This window comes from Neofelis nebulosa, chromosome 7 (assembly GCF_028018385.1).
Source record: "Neofelis nebulosa isolate mNeoNeb1 chromosome 7, mNeoNeb1.pri, whole genome shotgun sequence".
Lineage (NCBI taxonomy): Eukaryota > Metazoa > Chordata > Mammalia > Carnivora > Felidae > Neofelis > Neofelis nebulosa.
The window spans coordinates 38,171,283-38,186,715 of NC_080788.1; the positions used below are offsets into that span (position 1 = coordinate 38,171,283).

The 15,433-nt window shown below is 60.5% G+C and overlaps 1 protein-coding gene across 2 annotated transcripts; it reads right to left on the reverse strand.

Moving 5' to 3' along the window:
* Positions 1-745: 745 nt before the first annotated feature.
* On the reverse strand, positions 746-11,575 carry SKOR1 (SKI family transcriptional corepressor 1). Of its 2 annotated transcripts, none has more exons than XM_058737283.1 (9): positions 11,490-11,575; positions 6,998-9,200; positions 5,783-5,873; positions 4,744-4,851; positions 4,151-4,222; positions 2,708-2,782; positions 2,394-2,468; positions 1,815-1,880; positions 746-1,292 (listed from the first exon to the last, which is right to left on the reverse strand). In XM_058737283.1, exons 2-9 carry the CDS (start codon positions 9,188-9,190, stop codon positions 1,198-1,200), a joined length of 2,775 nt encoding a protein of 924 aa, XP_058593266.1. In that variant the 5' UTR covers positions 9,191-9,200; positions 11,490-11,575; the 3' UTR covers positions 746-1,197. The 2 variants fall into 2 exon arrangements, with proteins under 2 accessions (XP_058593266.1, XP_058593267.1); XM_058737284.1 differs by lacking the exon at positions 11,490-11,575 and adding an exon at positions 9,423-9,591.
* Positions 11,576-15,433: the final 3,858 nt, after the last annotated feature.

Consider the following 15,433-nt stretch of genomic DNA (forward strand, 5'->3'; position numbering starts at 1 on the left):
CCAGCGCTCCAGGGCCAGGCCTGCGGTGTCCGCGCCTCCTGGCAATTCTGAATGAACCTGGGCTTCCGGGCAGGATGCCGGGCAAACTCCCAAGAAGTGTCCGGTCTCTGACCGCGCTGGAAAGGACTTCCTCGTTGAGGCAGGTGTGGAAGTGGGCGCCAGTAAACCCTCGGCCCTTGAGGGAGCTCCAGGGAAGAGTCTGAGACCCTGGCACCCAGGAGCCTCCTGTAGTCCTCTCACCCCTGGTCGAAAGGCTCCAGGGAGGGTCCCAAACGTGGGGAGAGGGTGGCCTGCGGGGCAACCTGGGTGTATCTGAAGGACTGGTAGAGAGGTCGGGGAGCTCGCTGCTGCCTACCTGAGCCGTGCGATTCTCAGCCCCCGCGCTCCACGACTCGCGCCGCCGGCGGTCTTCAAGCTCCACCTGTTGCCCACCCCTCAGCCCGCCTCCGCCCACCCTCCGCACCCCGTACTCCCACCTCCACAACCCCAGGAAGTGACAGATTTCTTTTTTTTTATTAAAAACAAAACAAAAGTCACGGATACAGGGTGGTCTCCCCAAACAGGCTCAAGGTGGTCTCCATCTCGTGAGTCAGTTGTCGCCCTTTTTAAAGTGCTGTTACATCAAGAGGTTACAAGAAAAAATAGACAAAAGAAAACCCAAAGGGGAATGCAAAACGGGACTGGAAGCAGGTCCAGGAGAAGGAAGCAAAGTAACCTACAGCATAAATAAAACCGAACCCAATACTGAACCAAGAGAGACTCACAGTACATTTATATCCATTGCACATAGCCACTTTGTCATTAGGAACAAGTTTCAGAAGTGGACGGGACGGGGGTGAGGGGGGAGCGCGGGGCCAGCGCCAGCGAAGTTGCTACATTGTGTACACAACTGGGGGTCCGAGGCTGTATGGGGTGGGGGGAGGCCCCCTTACCCCTTTCTTACCCCCTTCGGTCCATTTAACCCCATGAGGTCCGATGCCCTGGAGTTCAACCGTGGGGCGAGGTGGTATTTACACTTGGAAACGGAGAAGGGGCCCTGGGCCGAGGCGCCCGGGAGGAGGGCGGGCGGGCGGGAGGCTGTATTTACATCGGTCGTGTCCGAATGGCTTGTTCCTCGCTCTCGGCCGCCGCGGCCGCGGGTATTTACAAGAAGAGAGCAGCATGGCTTGAGGGCGCGTGGGCGCGGCCGGGCCGGCCCTAGGGCAACAGCGGGGGCTTGAAGGAGCAGTTGCCAGTGCAATGGCGGGGCGTCAGCATCTTGCAGGAGAAGTGGTGCAGGGCGTCGTGGGCTTCTGGAGAGACAGTCAGGCGGGCAAAGCTGGGCACCTCTCCTGCCTAGCCTCGCCGGCGAGGCCTACCCTCTTAGTCCACTCGCCTCCTCCCCTGCCTGCCCAGATCTCACCCACCCCCTCCCGGCTCAGGGGTTATCAAGTGAGCAGATCAGAAAAAGGTAGGAGGCTAGGAGTGAGAACCTGCGGTGGTTTAGAACCACTGCTCGCGTTCAATAGCCCCATTATACAGAAGAGGAAACTGAGGCACAGAAAGAGGGAAGTCAATCTGCCCACGGCCAGATTTGGATCCCTCGGCAGATTTCCCAATGCCCAGGGCTCAAGGGGTTCTTTCTCCCTATTCTATCGTTCTAGAATTATTTCGCATTTAAAAAAAAAATCCCATTTCCCTCCTTTCAGGTAGACCTGGCCTTCCCCTCTCACTAGCCCCGCCATTTACTTTTTCATTCATTCATTCACTCACTCATTCATTCACTGGCACAGCCAGAGCCTGGCAACCCTATCTTTGTTCCCCGGCTTCCGCACCTTTTAATTTCTGCTGGATAGCATAGCGCGCCTTCCGCTCTTGATCGAGTTCGTTACACAGAGTGTCTGGAAGACATGGGGAGGGGCCAGTGAAGAAATGAGACCACCCTCCAGCCGGCCGGGGTCACAGCCTGGGCCTCACCCTCTCCCCAGTGCTCAGCCCCCTCGAAAAAACAAATCCGGGGGACCGAGGGAGGGAGCATCAGTGCTCCAAACTGCAGCCTGGCGGAGGGAGGAAATGGCCTGGGATGGCGCTTAAAGGCAGACGGATCTAACCAAAATTAAAGCAAACTTAGGCATTACTTCCCAGGTAATTTTACGCCTCGATTTTTAATTTAGAAACCATGGAAATTGCCGCGATAAGAAGTTCAATCACTCCATGTAATGATGCCTGCAAGCCGTTTGCTGGGCTCGCTTGCCATTCTGAGGCTAATCAGAGTATACAAAGGATATTAAATAAAAAAAATAATTGTTAAATTACCTTCAATTTAAATCCAAATGACTGAGCCAACATTGCGGCTCCTGCCAGACGAGAGGCAGTTACGGCCCGTGCGCGCGCTCACCTGACTCCCGTCTTACCTCTGACAATTTGCAGCTGTTGTACCATTTCTTCTCGATAAGCCAATTCCCTCTTCATTTGATCCTGAAAATTATCTGTGCAAATTGATTAAGTGAGAGCTGTTAGGCACAGCCCCCTCCCTCGGCCCCATTTCCCCACTCCCCTCCCCCACCCCCACCCCTTCGGTCTGCGGCCTAGCGGGAAACCCTGGAAAAGGAGGGTTCCGCGGCTCAGGCAGGGCGCGCAGCCGCAGCTGCCAGTCCTGGGGTCCGGGGGCGTGCGGGAAGAAAGCTCTCGCGCTGAGGTGGGGTGAGGTGGGCCAGGAAGGGGGTACCTTTGAGACTCTGAAATTCTCGCTCCAGCTTCTTGCGGAGCTCCATTTGCTCCAGGAGCAGTTTTTGCAATTCGTCTGCGAAGGGCCGAGAGTGTGAGGTAAAGGAGGGTGTGCGGGACTCAGGCCCCCCTCCCCAAGGTCCTGCAGGTCCCGCCCTGGCCAAGAGCCCTGAGATGGGAGTGGCGGAGTGGTGGGGCCCGGAGGCAGAGGCCCTCCGCACTGTTTTCCCATTTGCTTCCAAAGAATCTGGACGAGGAAAAAGGGCCAGGAGCTAGGTTGCCCAGGAGAATTAAATTCAGGTTTTGGGCTTCTAGGCTCTGGCTCCAGGCACTAACCAGCATGGCATCTGCTTTAAGTTGTTCCAAACTCCCAAACCTTAGAAGCTGGCCCAGGACTTGATTTACCCCTCCAAATGACACACCCCATTCCTCCCTTCAACCATACAGAGCTGGGTGAATCTTGTCAAGGACTTGGTCCCCTGCCCTGGAAAAATACATATTTTCACAACAGTTTGTTCACAATTTCAGGAGGTCTCAGGACCCCAAATCCATACTAAGGGCCCTCATATAAAGCACCAATGATTTGAAAGTAATTGCATAGCCTGTTAAATGTGTAACCAGGAAGAGTGGAAGACCACCACTGCTTTCCCCCCCTTCCTACATCAGTTTCCAAGGCCATCCCTGGACCGTTTGATGGCAGGGTGGTGGATAGCGGGTGGATGTGGAAGGCACCGTTAGTGCCCTCAGAACTAGCTACAGAGGAATGGCAGGGGCTGCCCTGACCAAGGAGCTATTGGTATCCAAGTCCTCCCTGTGGGGGAGGCTCTCTGAGAAATCCCACCCCTTGCAGGTGCCGAGGAAACACAGAAGTGGGAGGTAGAGGAGCAAAGTGGGGTTAGAGGCTCCCATCCTCTGTGCCTCAAGCCACATGCTCCCCCATTGCAGATGAAGCAGCTACCCCAGGATCCCATTCCAAAAACATGCTCCATCCCCACCCCATGTAGGGTGTATTGAGGTGGGGCCAGAACGCCTTAATTCCAGGAAAAAATTAACCTCTCACACTCCTAAAATAAATGCCTCTTTGCAATCTTGCTTTTCAGAAAAAGTCCTGTGTTCCAGTGAGGTTGGGAGACCCACATTGGCCTATCTGATTGTCATATGCATCAAGTTCTGAGAATTATTACTCATCTCTTTTTTGCTGGGTTCTTCAGACAGGCTAGCCTCAGGAACCCAAACTTCTAATGAACCTCTAGGGGTTTGGTTCACTCTCCCCACCCCACCCCCTCCCCATACCTCTGTGCCAGGATAATGTGTCCAGAGGATTATCCTTTGCACTCAATGAAAACGGATTCCCCAAGAGCCCTGTCTTCCCATGCACTCCCTTATAAGTAGGGTTCATCTCCCCGAAGCACAGCGTACCCCCATTTCACAGATTTAACCTCACCTCTGGCCAGGTTCTCGATATCTTTCTCCACTAGCTGAGTTCCTGTGACATCCAAGGTGAGCCCATCTTCACCTGGGATACAAGGGCAGGTAAGAGGGGTTCTCTCCTGGGAGAGGCCTTGGGAGGGGAAGGATGAGCTTTCCCGGAACCGAGCTAAGTCAGGGAGCTACTACAGACCTTCTACCTTTAGAAGAGTCAGTTACAGGCATCCAGTATTACCTACCTTCCAAGCTATCATTTTAGAGGGTGACCCACTGAAGGAGAGTGCACCCAGGGAAGGTAGGCTATCTTAGGGCAGGAAGTATATACCCTTTGACCTGCTTCACGTGGGTGACGGTGTCTCTCATTTCCTTTTAGTACACCCCCTTCCCTTCCCCCAGAAGAGCCCCAAACCCACTAAGGAGGAAAGCCCTGGCCTGCACCTCGCGGGCGCGCTGTTTAAATATGTATCTGCCAGCCGCACAAGGGGACCAGCAGCCGCTTACGTTTGATCAAAAGCCTTCCTCAAAAGCCAAGCCCAAACCTGTGTAAACCTGGGAGACCTGGGCCCCGGCTTCCGGGTGGGGTTGGTGCGTGAGGGTCCTAGGGCTCACCTCGGTCTGTATTTGCGGGACTTGGCTGGGAGATACTCCTTTGGTCTGGATAGGATTTCCTCGTTTCCAAATCGTCGGCGGTCGAGTGATTGTCTTCCTTATCTGGTTCTTAAAGGCAATAAACCGAGTTTCAAGGAGAAGCAAAGAAACCGTGACCCCGATACGGCCAGAGCTGCTACGGTCGGGGCGCCCGAGCCCTAATTAAAAGCGTTGTGGCCGCCGCTGCTTCCCGGCTGTGCGCCTGGGCTTGCACCCTCAGGCTTTGGGCCGGGCACCCCCTCCCCCGCGCGCGGTCTGCTCATCCCGCGCTCCACGCCCCCTCCCCAGCCCCTCGGAAAAGAACAAGACGAGCAGCCGAGCCCACCAGGGACGAGCGACCTACATCGCGCGCAGATACTGGGGCACCGCGAGCGCGCGTGGCCGCCGGGTCTGCCCGCGCCGCCCCCGCCGAGAACGCGGCCCAGGCTGCGAGCCGCGCGGGGTGGCGGCGGGGGAGACATCCTTTCGGGTTCGGCCTGCCCGGATTTCCGAGGCCCTCAGCCCCTCCTCTTCGAGCCACAGGGGCCCGGCGCACTTGCAGGTCTCCCCCCGGGTTGTGTCGCAGCCACCGCGGACTCTTCGCAGGTATCCAAGCGCGCAGCCAAGCTCCCGCACCCTCCGCCCTAACCTGGCTTGACCACAGAGGACCTCGAGGCCCCAAAAACTTGGCGAATAAATGAGAGGACTGGAAAGAGGTGCCAGGCGTGGTTTTAAAAAGGATTTTATGAGGTGTATGTGAGCGTGTGTTGTGTGGTGGACAGGGAGGTTTGTTGTTAAGTGACCAAACGATGGAAGTTGTTAGTTCTCGCTTAGCTTCCTTTCCCTTTCTTTCTTTTTCTTTCCCTCTCCCTGTTTTTCTCGCTTCCTCTGCCTCTCTTTCTCCTCTCGTCTTCCCTCGCAGCAGCACCCCCCCCACACACACACACAGCCCTGTCCCTCCGCCCGCGGTCCCCGCGTCACATTGGCCAGCGACCTCGGCAGGGGGGCTGAGGGGCGTTACCGTGGGCCTCGGGGGTGCAGAGGTAGGAGGCCGCGGGCCCCAGCGCCGCCGCCGCGCTCTTCACGTGCTCGTCCCGCTCTGGCGCGTACACCTGCGGCGGCCGAAAATGACAGGCGGTTAGGGGTGTGCTTGTAGCGGCTCAGGGTCCCCCAGCCCCGGCCGCGGCCGAGGGGGAGCCCTGAGAGGGAGGCGGAGGTCAGCTAGCCCGTGGGCCCCGAGGGCCCTGGGCGGCTGTGACGCACGCGGCGCAGCCTGGCGCCCTCGGAGGCCACAGCAACGTTGTAGTTTCAGGGTAATTATTAGCGCCCTCGAGAAAATTATCAGAAAGACAAAGCGGCTCTCAAGACAAGAGCTGTCCAAAGCCGCCCCCCCACACTTTGCCCACCTCCTTTCCGGCATCTTCCCACCAGCCCACGCCCAATCCCCGCATAAATGACGCTTTTTGCATCCAGCTAATGATTCGTGTTTTAATAGACCCAATGGAAATAAATGTACAGGTGTGTGCACCCACTTTCAAAAGGCCAACGACTTCGGCTTAGTTGCACAGCTCCGACCCGAACGCGTGGTTCAGACAACTTGAGAGCCCCTCTCCCGCCCTGCACGCCATCTCGACAGCTGCTACCAAATGAACCCTGCGGTTCCCCAGGCCGGAGTTCAAAGGGACTCAGAAAACTACAAGTTGAGGTAGAGGAAGATTCCGGAACCCCGTACTGCTGGGGCCCGGCTTGAGGGAGAGGCGGTTCTCTCCTCTCCTCACCAGCCCCCTCGTCCCCGGGACTCTGATCTCCATCTGGACGAGTGTGCCACGGGCCCGGCCTCGCAAGCGCTTTTCTCTGGCTTTGGGTGCCTTTTTCTGCTCCCCGTTCTTTCCCCAGATCCCTTTTATTTCTGTGTTACTGAGGTCCCGGCCTGTCTCTGCGCCCCCCCCCCCGCCCCCCCGCCGCCCGCGCTCCCAATCAACAAAAACACTGCACACTCGTTTCTCAGGCCTGTCCCCCCCACCTCCGGATTTTCTGAAACCCTCACTCACGGGGGCGAGGGGGTCCCAACAAGTTCCACAGCGCTGGGCCTACTCAGAGCGGCTGGAGCCTACCGCTGGCACGCCCGCTCAGAACATAATCCCCGTCCTTAACTTGTCCAGTGCCTGCCCCACATCCCGAAGGTGCCGAGGGGTAAGCGGGGAGGCGCCACCAGCAAGGCGGGCGCGGGGCTCACCTTGGCCGGCGCGGGGCCCCCCAGCGGCCCGCAAGGCTCTCGCAGCTCATAGCCGCCGCTCGGCGGGCTCCTCTCAGGTCTCCGCACCACGTCGTCGGCAGCCAGGTCCCCAAATGTTGACCTGCTGGCTGCGGGCAGCCCCGGGCGGCGCCGGGAGCGGGGGCTGCCGCCATCGGGGGAGTCTGTGGGACCGTCGGCGCCCGAGGAGGTGGTAGACGGGGGCCCTACAGGCTGGTCCGCGTCCTGGCCGCCTGCCGTGCTGGGCGCACTGGGTGCTCCGGGATCCGCCTCGTCCAGAGCGCCCTCGTCCTCGGGGAAGCGGTTGGACTCCACGTCCACCTCGGGCTCGTCAGCGGTGTCCACGTCCGGCGAGGCGGAGTGGTAGCTGGAGCTGCCCTCGCTCAGAAAGTCTGGGCTCACGTAACCGCCGCCGGACCCTGCACCCGGCCCTGGCCCACGAGCCGGCCCGGCGCCATACGCGTCGCGGGCGCTACCGTAGAGCTTGGCGATGCTCTCGGCGTCTTTGACCACCGGTCGGAAGGCCGACACGTAGGAGCCTTTGCGTGCAGGCGGAGGAGGCGGGGGCAGTGGGGCCAAGGGCGGCGGCAGCGCCTCGTCCGCGCCGTCCTCGTCCAGCGGCCCGCGGGACAGCGCGCTCGGGCAGCGCTCCTCTGAGCCCAGGCCGCCCTCCTTGGCCGGCTCGGCACCGTCCAGGGACTCGGGGCCGCCGCCGCCGGCAGCCGCCGCCGCCGCCGCGGCCGCCGCCGCTACAGCGGCCGCCACCGCCTTGGCTTGGCTCTGCGCGGCTGGATAGGGCGGTACCGGGAGGCTGCCTGCCGCCGGCCAGAACATGGGAAACGTCGGGTACACGGTGGCTGCGGCGGCCGCTGCAGCCACGGCCGCTGCGTCCTTGGCTGCCCCAGAGGGCTGGTGACCCCAGAACATGGCGCCGCCACCCGGGCCAGGGCCTGCCCCCGGGGGCAAATGGCCGGATCCTGGCCCTCCCGCGCCTCCGCCAGTGCCCGCGCCTGCGCCGCTCCCGGTGCCTGGACCGCCCTTGGGCTCGCCCGCACCTAGCACCGGGTCGTCCTTTTTGGGGCAGAGGCCGAAGGCCGTGGGGAAGCCATAGGGGTGAGGGAAAAGCGGCGGGGGCAGTTTCTGCAAGAGGCCAAAGCCCTTGCTGGGCACTGGGATCACTGGGTAGCTGCGAACCCCGGCGCCGCCACCAGGCCCTCCAGGGCCCGCCGGGCCGCCGGCTCCCGCCGCTAGACCAAGTCCCCGCTGCGGATGGGGAGGAGGCGGCCCAGGAGGTCCGGTAGCCTCGTCTTCGCCGCAGCGCAGGCTTTTGTGGGGCGGCGGGCCTGGGGCCATCTCTGCGCCACACCCGGGGCCGCCCCCGCCGCCAGCACCGCCCTTCCCCTGCCCACCCGACCCGCCATTAGCACCGCCGCCGCCGCCTCCTTGCAGCGAGAAAGTCCGCTTGCGCGTGCCGCCATTGAACATGGCCTTGACGTCCTCCCAAGCGTGGCTCAGTTCATCTGTGGCCGACTTGTCACTGAGTTTGAGGTGACGGCGCCACGAGTTGAAGTTAGCGGCGTCGGGCTGCGTATACTTGGCGTCGGGTGTGCGGTGCGAGTGGAAGATGAACTTGTTAGGCGAGAAATACATGCTGCAGTAGCCGCACTTGATGCACTTGGCACGCGAGCTGTTGTAACGCGCAGGGATGAAGCTGCCACGCGAGCCCCACGCGCACTCGTGCACCACATCGAAGGCGAAGTTCTCGGGCAGCTTGGGTGGCTTGTGCTCGCCCAGGAACGACTTGCACAGGCGTTCGGCCTCGCGCTTCGTGATCATACCGCAGCGGCGCGAGGAGATCGGCATGGCCCCGGCCCGACGCAGAATCTCCAGTTGCACGGGCGTGCACTGCACGCACGTGATGCCCAGGGCCACACGGCGGTTGTGGATCTCATTGTAGCTGTAGTTCTTGAGGAGAGTGTTGGAGATCTGTGCCAGGCACAGGCGTTCCTGGCCGTCGATGACCAGAGACACGATAGGCACCCCGTACAGCGACGTCTCTCCCACCTGGTTGGGTTTGAGAGCGCTGGAGCCTGAGTAGGGTTGCAGCTCCTGCTTCGAGGTGGGTGAGGAGTTGCCCTCGCGCCCCGGCCCCAGCTGAGTGGTGAGAGCCTCCATGCCGCCGCTCCTATGAAACAGAGAAAGTAGAGAGCAGTTGAGCCATTTTCAGCGCCACCGTGGCTCGGGCCCGCCCAGCTGGGCGCGCCGAGTTGGGCGCGCGGAGAAACTTGGCCACGGGGAGTCCAAGCTCATTCTCCCCCTGGACGGGAGCCTTTTGTTATTCAGACGCGCGCTGGCGCCACAACAAAAGCCCCTGGGGTTTGTGGGGAAAAAAAGGGGTAATTGAGACCTCAGGATTGCCCCGGCAGCTCGGAACCCAATTTTGTTTTCGGATTGTGCAGGAAGTGGGGCCCAGAGACGGAGAGTGACTTGCCCAAGACCACACAGCAAAGCCATTGCCTAACCCAGGGTTCGTAACGTCCAGATCCTTGAGCCTTTGGCTACCCTTGATGCCTGCCCTACCCGCCCAGGTCCTGAAGCCCGGACTTCGGGGACAGGCTGCCCCTCTGCTCAGTCGCGCATGCACGCGGGCGGGCGGGGAAGACGCAGGGAGGGGTACGGACCGGGGGAGGGGCGGTCACTGCCCATCTCCAGACAGCAGGGGGCGGGGGGGGGGGTGGGCAAGGAGAAGGAGGAGGGTCTCGAGGCCGTGGCGGGGGCGGGGGGTGGGGAGGGAGAAGAGGCTGAGGCGACCGCTGTTCGCGGTGCTGAACCCGACTCTCAAAAGCATGCTGTGCGCGCCCAGCCCCAGGGCTGCCCCCACCGCACCCAGTTCCGTGAGGAGCAGGCTCCCTGGGATAACAGCACTGGTTTCCACAAACCCGAGCTTTCTCTCACCCCGGAGCCTCGCCTTCGTTGAGCAGAAAGGTTCCGGTTGGATATACACACCGTTTTCTTTCCAGCCATCAGTGGGACCAGGGTCACGCAGTTCCTATCCACATTTTCTGCATTTTTAGCTGCGTTCCAGACCAAAGCTGGTTTCCATCCGGGTCAGCGCGTGGGGACAGAGAGGTTCTCAGGGAAGTTTCTCAGGAGCCACTTCGCTTCTAACCGCCCACTCCCTAAGTTTTCCTCCTTCAGATTTGCCTTTTCTACTCAGGCCAAATGCAGTCTCTTCTGGCTCTGGGCTTCCTCGGGGGGGGGGGGGGCGTCTCCTCTCTGAGTATACTTCAAGCCGGGCTGTCCCGGTTCATATGGATTGAATGGGAATCCTTGCTGGTGTCCGAAGCCACAAAGCTTCAGGTCAAAAGTTGCTGCCGGTCCCGCGCTTTGATCTCTGGCCCAGGAAGGGAGGCAGAGGACCTCAGCAGCGAGAGGACCCACGGACTGATGCTTGGGGCCCTCTATGTCGCCTGGTCCAGCCACGTGTCCTCAGACACCGAAGTCTCCCATCCGGCCCATGGCTGCAGGCACTCCTGAGGCCCAGGCAGCCCACCCCCGAGGGCTCCTCCCCTAAACTCGTCAGGAAAGGCAAATCCATTTTCAGAGGGGCAGCTCCAGCCAGACTGGGGATCCGAGTTCAAAAGCCTTCATGGAAGACACTGGGATCTTCTGTCTGTTTCTCTCCCTCTGTTTGTTTAGGTGTCCCTCATCTGTCGATCTTATCTGTCCCTGAGCTGTCTGTCTCTCCCAGCTCGCTCCTCTTTCTCCCATCTGTCTTCATACCTTCTTCAATATCAAGCTATTTATCTGCTATCTGTCTGTTTCATCCTTATCTCCGCGTATCGAATTGAAACAAGTTGACCCTCCTTTCGCGTTGAAGTGCCTTGTAACATCTTAGGAGGTAAAAACACTGTCCTAACTCCCCGACTGAGGGGTCCGCAAGGCAAGCCCCGTAACCCCCTGAACAGCTCTCAGGCGGGCTGGGAGGTGACTAGGGCTCCGCGGCTCTGGGAAATGACGACGTCTTCTCGGTTTCCCGAAATCGGCAAGTGTGTCCTGCCCGCATGCAGTGAACGGAGCGCCTCAGAGCAGAGCGCGTCCTCTCCAAGCTGAGGGTCTGGGGGCCCCGCGAGGTTTTCCCGAGTGGAGGGGGCTCTGGGCCCCAGAACCAGAGGAAGGGGGAGTCTTAGGAAAGGAACTGAATTTCGAGGGCCAGAGCGGAAAGCCCGGGCAATGAGCTGTACGCAGCGACAAGGAGCAGCCGCCAGGGCTGCTTGCGGAGCCCTCTCCGGCTCCTGGGGCTTGAAGGGAGAGGGCGGACGAGGCGGGAGGCGGACAGCAGTGGGAGTGAGGCGATGGAGTCTTTAGGTATAATAATAAAAACAACACCCACAAGAACCCAAATACGAACTAAACGAAAAAAGCTGTAGGGGTAGGGCGCGGAGGCGGCGGGCGACCGGACGCTGGTACTCACCGTGCGGCGGCGGCTGGAGCCGGGCGAGCGGTGAGAGGAGGTGCGCGGCGGGCGGAGCGGCGGGCGGGAGTCCGGGATCCGCCGGGCTCTCCGGGTGACGGCGCGGCCCCTCCCCGCGCGCGCGCACAGCCGCGCTCCCGGGCTCCTCGCGCTCACACCCGCGGCCCCGCTGGCCCCTCCCGCGCGGCGCCCGCTCTCAGCAGGCGCGGGACGCCAGGGCCCCGGGCGCGAAGATGTGTGCCCTGCACCGCTGCCCCCGAGGCCCCGGACGGGCCCGGAGCGGAGGCCGAAGCCTGGAGCGCATGGCGCGGCGACGGGCACGGCGCGGTCACAGCCTGAGGAGCGAGGCCGGCGCGGGGCGGGCGCGCCTGACAGCTGCGAGCCGGGGCGCCACACCCACCGCCCGCGCGGTCTCTCGCGCCCTCCCGGGGTCCTCTAGCCCGCGGGCCACGCGCCGCGCCCGCCGCCTCCTGCAGCTCCCGGGCCTGCGCGCCCCAGGTAAGCGGCCGCACACCTGCGCCCTGTGCCCGGCACCTGCGGCCCACGCTCGCCAAAGGGGACAGGATGGAGGAAGGGCCCGCAAAGTTTGCCTCCAAGGATGAAGTGGGAAGGGCCCAGCACTCCTCGCCTAGGGACCAGGAGCTCTCTGGGCCAAGGCCGGATGATGGGGCTAAGGAAGGCTCTGGAGGAAGGGGCGCGGGGAAGGGCATCACTTTTGGGCCAAAGCAGTGGAGCCCGATATTGGCCCTGGGGAGCCAGTTGGGTAACCAGCAGCCAGTTGGGGAAGAGATAAGGGTGTAGGCTATGGAGGGGGCAGAGGGGGAAACCAACTCCCCACCGCCTCTGGCTTGGTTGGAAGGCGTCAGGACAGCTCCAGCCTGAGGAGGAACGACTCCTTCAATGAGCAGTGGACTAGGGAATTGGATTTTCCCCCTCCCCGCTCCTGCCTTGATTGCCTCCACCAAAAGCGACCTGCCCAGGGCAGGAACTAAGTCATAGCTTGGAGTTACCTGGGGTAAACTATTTTCTAGGTGGCTGCTAGAATACTCTCTAGCTCTGCTGCTAACTCAGTTTCCCGGTGGTAGGGGTTTAGCTCCCTGATGCTACAGATGCCCCTTGGCATCTTCTTTCTTTCCAAAGCTCCATTTATCTCCACCCCTCTCTCCCTCTGCCTGTCGGTTTCTGTCTTCACTATTCTTTCCCCCCACTACCCCTTTGGGTCACCGTATTCTCCCTTTCAATCTCTGTCTCTACTTCATTTGAGTTACCAGTCTCACTCCTTCCCTGTTTGTTCATACCCGGGCGCCCCCTCACCCGCCCCCCCCCCCCCCATGGCATTAACTGTCCTTAATGGACACGTTAATTAAACTGTAATTAATCATACTGTCCAGCCTAAGTTTGAACAATTACCCTAATCAAACAGAAGTTAATAATGGCAGCGATGGCCCGGGGCGCGGCGGGCCGCCCGGGCAGGGGGCGCAGCGGCCACTGCGGCTACCGACGTTGGCAGCAGCGGCTAACGCAGCCCGTCCTTGGAACCCAAACGGCGCCATAAATCTTCCGCGGCCAGCGGCGCGGGGTCGCCCTCTCCCCCGCCCACTCGTTTTCCTTTTCGCTCTGGGTTTCGGGCCCTCTCCCCTCCTGCAGTCCGCCTCCTCCGGGGTGCGTCACTCCTTCTCCACTTCTCGAGCTTTTTTCTTCTCCCCGGTCTCGCAGGGACCCTAGGAGAGTCCTCTGGGGGTGCGAGCGGATTGTCCAGGCCTCGCCCTTGGAGAGAGGGGTCGGCTAGGCCCAGCCTGATTCGTTTGTCACCTCCTCCGCTTGGCTAACATGTTCTCTGAAGCCTCAAAAACTGCCCCCAAGTTTGAGGGTTCTGTCTCCTTCGCGGGGTCCCTTGCTCTTTCACCTCCCTCAGTTGCCATCTTTCTCTCTCTTTGGATCTCCTTGCCTTTCTCTCTTTTCTCTCAGAGCCGGCTCAGCCCTTTTCTCTGCCTCTGGCCCCTCTGTTAGTGCGTCTTTCTCAGGCTTCTCCTCTGTCCTGCTCTAACCCTCCTCCCCCCACCCCGCCCCCCATGACACTTCCCTCCGAGGAAAAAAGGAACCTATTTTCCGTCCCAGTCTGAGAGCCACCCCCAGCCTCCACCTGCTCATCCCCCCTCCCTCCGCCCGGCCTCCCCCACCCCATAATTACAATCCCGTTCGGTAATTATTCTTAGGCTCCTAATGATTTTTTAAAAGGCATCTTAGAATTTGGTGTGTAGTGACAACGATCGCTGAGCCAGGACGCCCCGGGGTGGTGGTGGGGGGTGGAAGTGGAAAGAGGAGGGGCAAGGCTTCCTGTCCTGCCTCTATTGTATTGGGAGGGCCAACAATGCCTCTAGGGCTGGTCTCTAGGGCGTTTCCAGCAGCCTGGCCCCAGGGCCCGCCGGGGACTTCTCACACAAAAGTTGTTTCCCCAGGTTATGGCACTAAGGGAGTGCAGGGTCGCCCCTGCATCTCTGTTCAGCACCAAACCGCGGACAGCTCCCTGCACCTGAGACCAGCTTCGTGGACCCACGCAACGCTCCATCCAGGGTCTGAGCTGGAGAAAGACTGGAGGCGCGTGGAGAGAGGCTGGGGAGGCGACATCGCTCGCTTGAGGGGTAGTGGTCTCCGGGGAGCGGGTCTCGGGGATCGGGCCTGGCTCTGCTCAGGACCAGCGTCTAGTTGGTTAGTATGACCGCGAACCGCATTTTACAGTTTGCAGAGCCAGTTCTCACAGAGCCAGTTCTACAAGGGAGTAGGTAGGGATTACTTATTCCCATTTTACAGGCAGAAACTGAGGGCCAGGCAGTGAAAGCCAACCCACCCAGGTTCCTCGGTCAACGAGGGACGCAGGCTGATCTCCCAGACGCCAAAGGTGCCTTGCACGCTGCTGGGAGAACCTCGCTTAGTGAGGGGAAAATAAGTGCAGGGCCGCGCAGGTCACCGGGAGCTTTTATTATCATTGCAACACTTCGTGCGGAAGAAACAGGCCTAGCAATGCCAGGTCACTTGCTCAGGGTCAGGCAGCCAGTGCAGGGCAGCGCTGGGACTTGAACTCAGGCTCAGACGCGAGAGCAGGGGACCCGTCTTCCTCAGAGTGGGCTCTGGATCCCGCCGCCCAGTGCAGAGGCTGGGGATTCCGCGGCACTCCGTGCCCTTGGTCTTTCTGACCCCCATTAGCGCGGATTCTCTCTTTTCTCCACTGCCGGGTGGCAAGAAGGTCAGAGAGCCGGAGTCAGGATCACGTGCTCCCCCCACCACCTGCCCGGTCCGCTCTGCCTCCGCGTCCCAGGCGTCGCGTCCACCGGCCCGGCACCCATTCCGGCTCCGGCATGGGCTGGGGCTAGGCGGCCGCGCCTTCTCCGCAAGCACATATCTTTTACCAGTTGAATTAACGGCAGTTTTCGTCAGTTAATTAGGTTTAATTTACATAATTAGTACAGTATAAAGAGGATTGGGGATAATCATGGGGTACGTAGCGCTTACTGTGTAAACACGTATTCTGAATTAAAAATCAGATGTAATTAAGGCGCGCAGGCCCTGTTTAGGCAGGGTTTTAATTGTAATGAATTTCTAATTAACACTCAATGATTGCCAAATGCAAAGGGCTGTAAAATTTTCTCGTAGTTTTGCTAATTTATTGTTTACTTAATATCTGGATATTAATCCCACGGCCAGATAGACCCGAACCCCGTGCGGCGGCCTCGGCCAGAGCGAGTGAAGGTGGCTGGGCGGGGCCTGCTGGGCCGCAGCCTGGGAGCAGAGGTGTGGTCGAGGGGGAGGCAGGGGCCACCGAGCCGGCGCGAAGGGGCTCAGAGCTCCCGGCCCAGCTCCCTCTGGGTGCAGCCAGGAAGCCTGAGGCTCTGGCAGCGCCAGGACTTGCCTGAGGTTGCGCACTCTCCCCCTCGCTCAGACAGAGG